The following is a 13206-nucleotide window of genomic DNA, read 5'->3' as shown; positions in this document are numbered from 1 at the left end:
GTCTGGGAGCAGGCCGAGGGCGAATCTCCTGGGTCGACGTGCGGCGTCATTTGGTAGATTGAGTGTCCAGCCTTGCCGCGCTGTAGGGCCGGCGTGATCATCCATGGCTGCGTCATTCACTGAGCTGATAAAAATCCTCTGGAAACTTTCACATTGCCTGCTGCCAAATTACATAGCTCAGATCACCAATTACTTTGTATTGTGTAATTGACAAAATATTAATTTCCTATCAGCCAGTGAGTCAGAAACCCATCTTAAGCATCATTCTCTTTAGTACCGTCAGCGTGGCTCTCTCTTTCCTTCTGCTAGTTACGGGGTTACTTGTTTCCGTGGCTGAAAGATACGCGTTTGTTTTTGTTCTTGCTGACGTTGAGTCTGGTGTGGCAGCCACATGGGTTCGGCTGTGGATGCGTCCTCCATTGCCCACAGAACCGGAGTTGTCCTCCCCTACTCTGGGGTTTTCTTTCTCTGTCGGCCGCCTGCCTGCCTCCTCCGCCGGCCTCACCACCAAAGCTCTGATCTTTGGAGTTAGATGCCAGAAGCATTCTGCCCTCTGATGTTCAGTGGGCTCCGGGATGCAGCCAACAGCCTCCTGGGAAACCCTGTCAGCCCCTGGGATCAAGGCCCCACCTCCTTTCCCTGCTGTGCATGAGGGAAGGTTTTCTGTGATGCTGTGGAGCCATGGGAGTGTCCGACTTCCAGGAGGTGAAAAGGACAGAAACTGAAAACCCAGAAATGAAACGTGGACCCACCAGGCACAGGCAGGGGAGGAGGGACCTAAATCAGCGCGGTTGGGAAACCTTGTACCGCAGTAGGGCCGGGAAACAACCTTCCTGGGTGATGGGGCCCCTCCATCACACCGAAGGCCAAGCCGCCGTGTGCTGCCGCGTCCTGAGGGCTGCTCGCGGGGGGCAGGGCGCAGATACACAGGTTCTCTGGAGTCAGCACGGGGAACGTGGGGAGAACATCTTAGGCCCAGCCAGGGCCTCGTGCCAGCCCTCCCTCCCACACCGGCGGCACAGACCCGTCTCTTGGACTTCCACCGTCCCTCAGTACCTGTCTGCAAAACAGAGGGCACTTGCCAGACAAGCCCAGCGCTCCTTGAAACACCACCCCATGCTGTTACCCCTTTCATTTGGAAAGCAGCCGTGTGGGGTCGATTGATTTTCCACCCAATTTTACAGACAGGGAAGCTGAGCCCGGGAGAAGCCGTGTGGGCCCCGGCGTCCTTGTCCAGGCCTGGCCGCCTGATGAATGTGAGTGCGCCTGAGGGCTGCCTGACAAACCGATGCTGTGGCCACACCGCTGAACTTCCACCCGCTTCCCAGAGGCTGGCGTTCTGGCCCCTGTGGGCCCTGGCTGCACTCTCCTTCCCTGAGAAGGTCAGGCTGAAGCAGGGTCCTTTCCCGCCTCTGTGAGCCGAGTGTGTGTGTGACTCACCGGAGCCCGGGAGCAAGGACACAGGCAGCCTTCATTTTCCGGAGCCCAGAGTTAGCTTTCTCTGCAGAGCTCGGGGGCAGGAGCTACTAGATTTGGAGGTGCCAGACTTCCTAAGAAGTTGTTCCTGCTCTCCACTGAAGGGGGCATTTACATAAAGTCCGCATGACCCCTGGTGCCTCAACCAGCTTCCTGAGCACCGCACACAGCTCCTACCCGGTAAGAACCAGGCCCACAGCCTCTGCTCAGAACGTCCTATGTGGGACCCAGGGACAAATACCAGTTTGGCTGCCCCAGGAGAAGAGGCCGCCCTGGCCCAGCTCCATCCATCTGGAGGGCAACACAGACCCAGGACCCCCCGGCCCGCATCTGGTCGACAGATATATGTCTCCATCTGGCAGGCGGCCCTGGGGACCCAGCAGAAATTTTGCCCCTAGCCTGGCTCTGGAATCGACCTCCAGGCATCCTGTGAACCTGAGGCCTCCTCCTCTTACGCCCAAGAAGGCCCCCAGGCCTGTGGTGCTGTGGCCCTGGCCCCTGCAGCTGGGAGTCCAGGAAGTGGCCTGAGGCCCACCGTGCTGGCTGGCAGCTCCCAAGGGCAGGTCTGTCTGAGCCTCATTCCTGGGAGTGATCTGGGCTAGACGAGAATGGGAAGAGGCCCACAGCACTGTGTTCTGTGATATTCTTGTAAGAGTGTATTGATGAGTGTAGATTTTATAGTAAAGAACCAGTCATCGTAGAAAGCAACGATTTGCTTCAGCAGAACCTCCAGGCTCTCGTTTCGGAGGTGAGGACGCGCCCGTGGTGCTGTGTCTGTGTCCAGCAGGTTCCGCTCGGCCCCGACAGTGCTGCCCGCCAGGTGCCCTTCCCGCACGCTCACTGTGGTCAGCCCTGCACCGCGCCGCCCTCCGTCCTCTCAAGGTGCGTCCCTGGCAGCCAGAGATGCACATGAGATATTGGCCTGGCCGGGCAATTTGCACGGCCTTCCAGGGAGGGCATTAGCATATAAATAGCAGATGCAATGACGACCATCACAGCTGAGCACGTTTAATTTTTAGTTTATAAGATAGAATGGGTTTTTAAACGCATAGCCATCAAGGCCCTGAAAGACAAATGCAGTTTGGAACTCACTTGTCTGACGAGGCCTTACATCATTTTTTTTTTTTTTTTTTTTATGAAAAGGGAAACAGACACACATAAAACTGAACAAAAGTGATTTCTTGGGTGAAAAGTAATTGAGACTGCGCACCAAGTTAATTAGATGGTACAAAATTTATTTAATGGCCCCAGCTGTATCTCCCAGCCTGCGTGTGGCGGACGGACCTGCCCTTTCACACGGGCCTCTCCTCTCCCTTTCCTTCTCACATAATTAGTAACGTCGCCACCCTACTTCTGTGAACTGATTGCATTGTATATTTTAGCCATTTTGTTGCTTGTTTAATTATGATCGTGGAGGCTCATTTTTCTAAATCCTTTTAAGTGTGGGTAAGAATCCATTTGTATGAAGCCAGCAGAGGCCGGAGTGCTCCTGCCTGCCTCCCCGCGGCAGCTGGGGTTCCTTTGGAGGCGCCCTGTGCACGCACGGGTGGTCTTGGCTCTCCATGTCCAGGGGTCTATAGCTCCTGTAGCTCCTGCACTGCAGACCAGCCTCGGGAGACTTCCAATGCCCCGCAGGGGACTTGGCCCATTAGGGAAGGTGTGGGCACAGGTCACAGCCCCCTTGGGAGGGACGGCCTGTGGGTGACCTGTGCCTGCCATGCCCCTGCTTTATCACAGGAAACTCGGCTTCCAGGTCAGGGTAAAAGCAGACTGCTCTTGAGAACCTTTTCCAAACCTAACCTCATTTTGTGGACATCTCCAGCCCCAGTGCCACATAGAGTGTGTGATCTCCTTTCCAGGATTCTTGCTCATCCAGAGCCCCCCAGTGCTGGTGCCCAGCCCCTCAGCAGGGCCTGCAGACCCGTGGTGCTGGCCCCCGGCTCATCTGTCCCTCACCTTGAAGGCAGGTGGCTCTTGCCGGTCGCCACTTGATGATTTGACTTCTTAGAGGTGAACTGGAGGCGTGTGGGACCACGTGGAAGGGGTGCTTCATGCGGGGCCTCACCCTCCCTTTGGGCTCCATGCGCTTCGAGGCCTCGGGGAGCTCTGTCCCTGGTGAGCACGCTGTTCCTGTCCTCCGAACAGGCCCGTGAGCAGCCACACAGCGTCCTGGGCTCACAGCTTCCCCATCTTCAGCATCCCTGCCTGTCCTTGGTGTTCAGTGTGCCCAGCAGCAGATGTCGGAGGTGACCGCACTGTGCATCTGTGGGTTTCAGACATGAGAGTTTATCCCGTGTGAATTGAACCCTGAAAACAGCAGCTTTCAGCCTTCCATTTAGTATCAGCAGTGAAGTCCCTCAATGCTGAGTTGCTGTGGTTTGAGGGCCTACCACGGCCTCTAAGTAGTTTCAAGCTGAAGTATGGAAATGGTGGCTGTGGTGGGCTCTTGCCCAGGAGAAAGCCCTGGGGCTTCCTTAGAGGTGAAGGAAGATCCACCCACGGACCTGGCCGGTTTTACAGAGGGAGATGCTCACCAGGACCAGGGTGGCCTCATCAGCGCTAATTTAAGAACAAAAGGGAACCCAAGGCTCCAAATTTAATCACAGAAATGAACCATTATTTGGGGAGAAAGAAGGTATAATTCCTAATAGTTAGCTGAGCAGTTGAATAGTTTTTAGGAAATGAAAATTTGATAAAAGTCCCCTATGAAATTCAAGGGTGTGAACAATAAGCATAATATTTTTTGAAAATGACCCCCATATTTAAAATCTGGCAGTATATGTTATGCATTGTAGCACCCGGTCCACATCTACCTTTTAGAAAATTAAAACACATAAATTCTGTTTAGTGTGTGATACGCGCTGCACTGGCTGAGAACCGTAATGCCCTGAAACCTTGGGCTGCTCTCCACCTTTCATAAATTCCTGGCAGATTCTGTACAGAAATAATTTTCAGGTCCGTGGCTTGTTGTTATTCAGACGTGATGGGTCGCCATCATTTGCTCAGCGCGGGAGTTAAGTGCCCCCGTCATTTCCAAAGAGTATAATTGGGACGTTTCACAGGTCAGCGGTGGAGACAGGCTTCCCTTTTGATCAGTGTTAGACTGATAACAAAAATTACAGTTTCCAGTGATTAATGTCTCCTGTGCTTCCCAGATGCTCAGCAGTGGGCTGCTCCTAAACAAGTGCACTTGGTCTGACGATTGGTGCCGGGGCCACCTCCCGGCAGGGTGCTGGTGCCTGGGCCCCGTGGCCTCGTGTGGCCTGGCTCTGTGGGGGCCACCTCCCGGCAGGGTGCTGGTGCCTGGGCCCCGTGGCCTTGTGTGGCCTGGCTCTGTGGGGGCCACCTCCCGGCAGGGTGCTGGTGCCTGGGCCCCGTGGCCTGGCTCCTGGGGGGCCACCTCCCAGCAGGGTGCTGGTGCCTGGGCCCGTGGCCTTGTGTGGCCTGGCTCCGTGGGGGCTGGGCGTGGAATCATGGTCCCCTGCACACCCGGGCTTTGTCTCTGGTGAACACGTGGGCTCCCGCCCTGGGGGTCAGGGGTCAGGCCCCTCTTCGGTTGTCCTTCCTCCCTATAGGAAATAGCTGCGATCGCAGGCGCCTTTGAGGTGTTGCTGCTGGGAATGCTTTTTAGAAATGAAGGTGTTGTCAGAGTGATTTTGTTTTTTGGTTTTTCTCTTATAAACCCATTAAGGGTCCCCTTGCTTGGTATTCCTCCAACAGGGATCTCCCTTCTGGGAAGTTTCCCTCAGCTGTGCTGTGGGAACAGGAATGCAGGCACCTCCACCCCTGGGGTACCTCCACCCTGGGGCACCTCCACCCCGACCACCCCAGGCAGCTTCACCCTGGCCACCCTGGGGGCATGACCTTCAGCTGCCCTGGCAGCCCTGCCAGCCCCTCTCCTGGCCTGAGGGAGCTGAAGGTGAGGAATGACCGCCCTGCTGTGCTGAGCCCACACCAGATTTGTGGTGGGTGAGCTGTAGAGGCGGGGCTCTCAGGGAAGGATGGTGTGCCCTGGGGCCTGCGTGCGAGCTCCCACACCCTGTCCTGGGCTGTGGTGGGGCTGTTGGAAGGATGCAGGCCGGAGGGAAGGTAAGGCGGAGAAGAGCTTGTCCACGGCCACTTCTGAGCACGTGGAGGGAGCAGGTGGTGCCCACCGTGTGGCCATGTTATTGAGCAGTGGGCTCACTATCCAGTGCACACAGAAGCCAGGACTGCAGCAGCAGCTTCTGGGAAGAGAACAGCTTTACCAGGGCAGGCAGCAGGGAGGCAGGCGCCTCCTCGATTCTTCTTGGCCCTGTTATGCCCACAAGACAGCTTGTCGTTCTGTTACCAACAGAGGAGGCCTGCCTGGGCTGGTCCTGTGGTTATAGCTGCGGCCATGGTGTCTTGTGCCACAGCCGTGCTATGTGGAGGAGCAACCGTCTTTCTCTGGCCTGATGAGATGAGTCACCACGCAGGTCCCTGCCTCTGCCCACCGAGTCGGGTGCAGGAAGGGGCAGAGTGGGCTCAAGGAACTGGCTTTTCTCAGGGGAAAAAGAAAGCAAGCCTTCCTGCCATTCTCCAGCTCCTCAATGGGAAGAGGGAGGCGGGGGTGGCACGAGGGCTCTCCAGACTCAGTGAGGGATCCCCCCACACCTACCCTGGCAGAGAAGTGACCTTGTCAAAAGGAAATGGAGGTGGTTTTCATACAAGACCTCAAGGACAGAATGTTCCAGAAGCACTTGTCCCTTTTTGTCATCTGACATGCTCCAGCACCACTGGAGAACCCTGTGTGGGGAGCTAGCCCTGGCCTGTTGCCTAAGAGCAGACACACCTGCTCCACCTGGTGGGACGATAACTCCCCTAAGCCCCGGCGGCACCACCGCCCTCGCACCGGTGTGATGCCATTTCACAGGAGGACAGCACCGCCCACAGGGACCTGGAGAGTCAGCCAGGGTTGCAGTTGGTGGTTTTAACATAGACTCTAAACAGCCCCCAGCACAGGGGCAGTGCAGAGGTGGTGTGATTTGGGGGAAGAAGAACAGCCTTGGAGACGACCTTAAGTGCAGTCCAGCCGTGGCTGACGTCGGAGCCCTAAGCAGGAAAGAAAGCTCCACAGGAAACAGGAATTTCCAGGACTCTGCCCACCGCAAGCTGTGTTCACACACAGGGTCTGGGGGTTGATTTGTACTGGGGTGTTTTTCCACAGACAGAAGCCCTGGGGGATGCGGAGGAAGATGAGGATGATGAGGACTTTGTGGAGGTCCCTGAGAAGGAGGGGTATGAGCCCCACATCCCCGACCACCTGCGGCCTGAGTATGGTAAGCAGCCGGGCCCGTTGGGGGGGCACCTGGGTGGAGGGTCCCCCACTCAGGATGTGGCTCCTTGGAGTCATGACCTCGGGGGCAGGGCCTGGAGCCCGTCCTGTGGTAACTGCTGCTTTGGTTTAAAATGCTGCTGTTCCTGCTCGTGGTCGTAGCCACAAGGCCGAGAAGTCGTGTGTGTGCTTTTCCTCTGCGCTCTGGCTCCATCTCGGGCTCTCGGGCCTGGGGCCCTCCCTGCAGCCGGCCCCGAGTTGGGCTCCTTCTCTGGTGGTCCTGCTGGTCCTCCTCTGCCAGGCAGGCCCTCAGGTGCCCAGGTCTGGGGCAGGGGCCACCATCCTATCCTTGGTTCTTGTGTGTGGAGCACACCGGCCTGCTCTAATGACGCGGCGGGGCAGGTCCTGACCTCTCCCTCTGTGCCGTCAGCATCCCTGCTCAGGGACAGAAAGGTCTCACGAGTGTGGGCTCTGGTGGGCTCCTTGAACTTGAGGGTTGTGGGTGTGATTACCGCAGCTACAGGAGCTGTTGCTGGCAGGTGGGAGGGGCCGCCACCCCACGCCCTCCAGGCTCCCCACCCCGCTTAGGGGGGTCACAAGCGCAGGCATCCCTCCTCACCACTGGTGATGCCACAGCCTCAGGTCTGGGCCCAGGGCTGCTGTGCGCTCCACGGCAAGGGGCTCTTCTCACTGTCAGGGAGCACTTGGGAGGTGCCGAACGCTGCCACAGCCTGTGCCGTCGAGGGCTCAAAGCCGTGTTCCCGTGCCACACCCAGGATTGTGGCCCTTGGGGATGGGCGTGGACCCAGGTGGGTCTACTCTTTAAGTTCCCCAGAGTACCCACAGTGGTGTTTGCATGGAGGGGAAGCAAATGAAAATAAGACCCTCAGCTTTTGTGTGAAATGGACAAGTTGGTTTCAATCAGAGTCTATAAGAAGAGGTGTAAATTTGTTAAGAGAATTTAGATGATTAGACAACTCATGTGTGAAGATATGACCCATTAAGGGTGTCACGCCGAATTAGCACAACCAGGCTTCTAACGACCTTCCATTTGTATGGTCCTGTTTACTGGGGCCTGCTGTCTTCTGCCCTAGGGCTGCCCAGGGAGGGCCCAGGCTGGGAAGGCTGAGCTCCTAGGGTCAGTGTGAGCTTGAGGGTCTGGAAGAAAGCCTCAGACACCTGGGGCCAGCCGGGACCTCTCTCTGGGAACCATTGGGGCCTGGCGCATTCTGGACCAGGGTCCTGTGCTGCTTCTGCAGGGGTTCTGGCCAGGCAGGCAGAAGCCGAGGGACCTGCACGCCTCTCCCCGCCACCGACCTCACTTCCCCCACCGAGATGCAGCCCCAGCTGTGCCTTCATCGGGCTTCCCCCACCCCCAACCCCCACACACTGTTCTTCCAACACCAGCGTCCACTTGAAATGGTGTTTCTGCTGATTCCCCACCTCGGGCAGGAGTCCCCACGCCTGACATGAGGGCCCTGGGGGTGCCTGAGCACGCTGTTGGCCACTGCAATCTCCTTCGTGGCTCTTGGCCACCCTCAGGTGGACCAGGCCGTGGGTCCAGCCCCCGGAGCGCGGTCGAAGCACAGAGGTGTCTCCTGGAGGTGCTGCAGCCGGGGCCTAGGCAGCCGTCTTGTCTGCGCAGGCCTGCCCTGACCTGGCCTGCTGGGCTGCCTCATCTCCCGGGCCCCTCCTGGGCATCTTCGGAGTCTGGGAGCTGGCACTGACCCTTGGCCTGTAGTGTCACTGACATTTCCTGGCCTTGGGCCTCTGCATGGGCCTGTTATGTTGGCTTCTGAGCCTTTTCAGCAGAAGTTATACATCTTAGACGGGGCGATGTGTGGCGTCTCAAAGGCAGAAATCCACACTTTCCCTAAAACCTGACTCGTGGCTCTAAATTATCTGAAGCAAGGCCAGAAGCGAAACTCAAACGAGGTGACTCTCCCCAAAGAACAGAGCGGTCTCCTTTCATCAGAAGAGGAGAGGCTCCCCCGGCCTGTGGCCAAACACAACGGTGACAGTGCTCACTCATCACCAGGCCTGGCCATCCCCTCCACACTGGAGCCCAGGGGTCCTGAGTCCATCGACAATAGCGTCCAGCCAAGGGGGCCGAGCTGCACAGGCCTTGCAGCCCCTGCCAGGTGTGCTGGGACGCCTGCTCTGACACAGCCCTGCTGCAGGTACACCGAGCCTCACGGGGTCACAGGTAGGCACTGGGCGTGGCAGTCCCCGCTAAGCCTCACCTGTAGGCTGTCCCAGCCTGACCCTGGTTGTGAAGGTACCTCTAGATGTGTGTCTCCAGCTCAGGCCCCAGGCTCAGCAGATGATGAGCCGTCCCTGCTGGGTCTGTCCTGGTCCAGGGAAGTGTGCACAGCTGGTGCACTGGCCGCTGGTTCTTTCACTGCAGCCGCAGGTCCCCACAGCGCCTTCCTCTGCTGGCTCCAAGCCTCCTCCACTGCATGGCACCTGCCCCTTTCCTCTCAGGGCCCACGCCTGCCCCAGTGGAGGGGAGGGTGCCTTAGAAGCTGAGAGCTCCATCACAGCCTTGCCTGGGGCAGGCAGAGGCCCTGGTGGTTTTATTGCCACTGATTGACTTCTCGAAGTGAGAAGGCTAACCACGTTCTGCCTTCAGCCTTGAAGGTGCCGATGTCCCCTGTGAGCCTGGCCTGGGTACCCTTGGCGGCCTTGCTGGGAGTCGTCCCGGTGCAAGCATGCGGCACCAGCTGTACCAGCCCCAGGCAAGGGCTGGAGGGCCCAAAGGAGGGGCAGGCCCTGGCGACAGAGCTGCCCTCTGGGGTGCGCAGGGAGGACCCCCGGCCTCACTTAGCTTCACACCCTGGGGGCCCCAGGAGTGCCAGAGGCGGGGACCAGGCGGGAACCGTGGGGGCAGGCGGAGGGGCCAGCTCAGTTCATAACACTAATTTATATTCTATCGCTGTTTTTGCAATTAAACATGGGTGAATCTGAAGTAGTTAGATTTAGTCTCAATCCACACCACGGAGGAAACCCGTGCTCTTTTTCTTTCTCATTTCTTTCTCTGAATTTTCACTGAGGGGCCTTTATCTTCCCCTTAATCCTACCGTTTCTGTCAGGACATAATCTCTTTCTCAAATTTACATTTTAATTACAAGGCCAGCTGAACTAGGTAAAATCAATAATGTCAGTGCTGGGCAGCCCGCCTGGGCGCAGAGGCCCCCCCTCTCCATTTCCTACCATCGATTCCCTCCCTCACTGTCTGCTTTGGTGCTTCAGGCAAATAGGTGCCAGTTGGCCAATTTTAACAAAAAAGGGAATTTGGACATTTTTGTGATTCTTTCTCAAAACAACCGTGGGAGTGAATTTGAGCCAAGATACTGGACTCAAGTGAGGTGCTGTGTGGGCGAGTCACACGCCAGGTTCAGCTGTGACGTGTGGCCTCTTGTTTTCCAGGAGTCGTTATTCTTCCTGAAAATGCCCTCGGTGCCTGAGGAACGCTGTCTGATTTTTGGGGTTTTGCTTTGAAAGTATGTCAGTGAGATTGATTTTCCACACGATGCGCAAGTGGGAGTGTGTTTAGTGCCCTAAGTATTTACCCTGCTTTAACACGCTTACCCATCTTTTTAATGGTTTAAAACAACAAATCGATGAAAAATATATTTCATTCTTGTAACTCTTAGGAGTTCTCATATTGATCTTTTGGCTGTGATTGTATCCAGATGTCACATTGTTCACTTACCAGTCTTGCTTCCCTCACTGTGAGCATGCACGTGTGTGCGTGTGTGCGTGCGTGCATGTGCATGCGTGTGCTGACAGCCCGTATCTGTGTCATGTGCGTTGCCGGAATACTGAGGGGCACTTGGCAGGTTTGTGAGCAAAACCCAGGACACGGCATTGAGTGCCAGGGCTGAGCAGGGGCTGCTCAGTGTCTCCCAGGTGCGCCCCTCGGGGCTGGAGGTCCGTCCCTATCACCTGCTCTGTGTGGCTCTGTCTCACACCCTCTGCTCTCAGCCCCTGGGAACCCAGGAAACGGGAGCAGCCTGGCAGGCGTGCAGCCGTGCATGGCTTAGAGGAGCTCCCGAGCGGGACAGGCACCTTCTGTGAAGGGCCAGAGCGCAGTCTCTTCAGCTTCGGGGGCCACATGAGGCCTTGTCTCCACATGTAGATGACGGGTGTGACTGTGTGCCAGTAACACCCTATTCACGAAAACAGGCGGTGGGCTGGACTTGGCCCACAGCCACAGGCTGGCAAGCCCTGCAGATCCTGAGCGCAGGGTGCGTGTGCCAGGCTGACCTCTGCCCAGAGAGCCGGTGGCCCAAGTGAGAGGTGGTTCCAGACAGCCCGAGTTCTGTAAGCCCTTTCAGAGAGGCAGCTTTTTCCCTCCTCTGCCACTCAGGGCCGGGGTCGGTGGGTCACCTCCTTGGTTTACGGGATGCTTGTCATGGGCCTGAGCAAGGCCCTTTGTGCTTACCCACTTCCCTCCCCGGAAGCCCCCGCGTCAGGCAGCCTTGCAGTACCCCCAGTTCTCACGCAGCCTCGTTCTCCTCCCAGCTCTTCTCTCCAAACAGAGCATTCCCAGCTGTGCAGATCGGTAAGTGGAGGCACTGTGGGTGTCCTCAGAAAGCCTGCGGTGAGCACGTGTGTTCAGTGACAGCATGCCTGTAAGTACATGTGTGTGTGGACATGTATGTGTGGCCTGCACAAACAGAAGGCCTGCAGGCTCTGCAGCTCACCCATGTTCAGTGAGAGTGCGTCTGTACGTGGACGTGTGTGTGTGTGTGTGTGTGTGTGTGTGTGTGTGTGTGTGTGTAATCGATGGTGGACATGAGTTTCCGGGCGTCTGAGCTCTCTGGTGGCCTCTGTTTTTGACGCTCTGTTCTGTGGTCTCAGGACGCAGTCTGGGCGGTGCTGATTCTTGGGAGGTGACTGAGGCCCCTGTTGACTTAGTACTTGGTTTTCTTTCGTCAGTTCTGTGTGTGTGTTGGAGAAGGACTTGTTGGATATTGTATTACTCCATTTTCACGCTGCTGGTAAGGACATACCTGAGACTGGGCAATTTACAAAATAAAGAGGTTGATTGGACTTAGTGTTCCACATGGCTGGGGAGGCCTCACAATCATGGTGGAAGGCAAGAAGGAGCAAGTCACATCTTACGTGGATGGCAGCAGGCAGGGAGAGGGCTTGTGCAGAGAAACTCCTGCTTTTAAAGCCATCGGATCTCATGAGACACATTCACTCTCACGGGGACAGCACGGGGAAGACCCACCAGCTCCCTCCCACCACGTGTGGGAATTATGGGAACTACAACATGAGATTTGGGTGGGGACACAGAGCCAGACCATATCAGATAGGAAATCTCACGGCATCTCTTAGTTTGGTGGTTTTGACTGTGCTGTACAAACCACCCATGATACAGCTCATTCTTTCCCTAACAGCCACTTCCCAAGAGGGTTCACTGAAGTCCTCACCGTCAGGGGTACCTGTGCACCCGTAGCCCTCAACATGGCTTCTTATGTTTTGAGTCTGCATTTGTAAGTTACATATCTGTTCTTGTTTATTACACTTTCAAGCATCCTTCTTTTACCCTCCTATTTTTTACTTAAAATCCAGCTTTTCTAGTACCCACATAGGACCTCCTCTGTCTTTTGGTCACTGTTTTCATAGTAAATCTTTTTTCATCCCTTTATTTTCAACTTTTCACTAACCATTGTATTAAGTGGGTCTTCTTTAGACAGCATATTGCTAAAGACATCCATCCAGAGTCTGTCCTTTCATTAATCTGAATCTGTTTAGTTAACAGTTGTTACGAAGTCTTCAAAAGACACATCTGGCGGCCCATCACGCGTCCGTCCGTGGCACTTTCTCTCCGACTTCTGCTGCCGTGCTTGTCTGGTTTCCTTCTTTCTCCCGCCATTTATGTGCCCCGTTGTTCTGCTGGTTTTTATTCTTTGGATGGTCACTCCTCGTTGTGGAAAGGATTTACACACATGTGTACCATTCACTGTTTGTTGCTAGATTTCTCAATTTCTATACTATTTCCTGCTTAAGACAAATAACCTAGCACCGTCTCCCCACGTGCGGACTCCTTCCACCCCATCACACTGGATCATCCAGAACCAACTTAATTCGGGTTGATATGAACACGTGGGTTTGGGGTAGGGACAGGCGAGAGTCAGCGTTACAAAGTCATGTGCTCAGTGTACCTCCCGCATCTCAGGGCAGTCACCTCCCGCTACTCTGCACTCACCTCCCGCGTCTCTGCACTCACCTCCCGCGTCTCAGGGCACTCACCTCCCGCGTCTCAGGGCACTCACCTCCCGCGTCTCTACACTCACCTCCCGCGTCTCTGCACTCACCTCCCGCATCTCAGGGCACTCACCTCCCGCATCTCAGGGCACTCACCTCCCACGTCTCTGCACTCACCTCCCGCTACTCCGCACTCACCTCCTGCGTCTCTG

At 56.2% G+C, this 13206-nt stretch overlaps 1 protein-coding gene across 3 annotated transcripts in view; it reads left to right on the top strand.

Moving 5' to 3' along the window:
• Positions 1-13206, top strand: part of UVSSA (UV stimulated scaffold protein A) — a 43282-nt gene that overhangs the window by 13276 nt on the left and 16800 nt on the right. For all 3 annotated transcript variants that reach the window (XM_032135651.2, XM_032135653.2, XM_032135652.2), the window contains one exon: positions 6665-6776. In XM_032135651.2, the coding sequence (XP_031991542.1) occupies positions 6665-6776 (112 nt within the window). The remainder of the gene's footprint in view (positions 1-6664; positions 6777-13206) is intronic.

The sequence above is a fragment of the Hylobates moloch genome, unplaced genomic scaffold, assembly GCF_009828535.3.
Source record: "Hylobates moloch isolate HMO894 unplaced genomic scaffold, HMol_V3 SCAFFOLD_17, whole genome shotgun sequence".
NCBI lineage: Eukaryota > Metazoa > Chordata > Mammalia > Primates > Hylobatidae > Hylobates > Hylobates moloch.
Note: the sequence above shows the minus strand (reverse complement) of the source record. Positions and strands in the feature narration are given on the sequence as shown.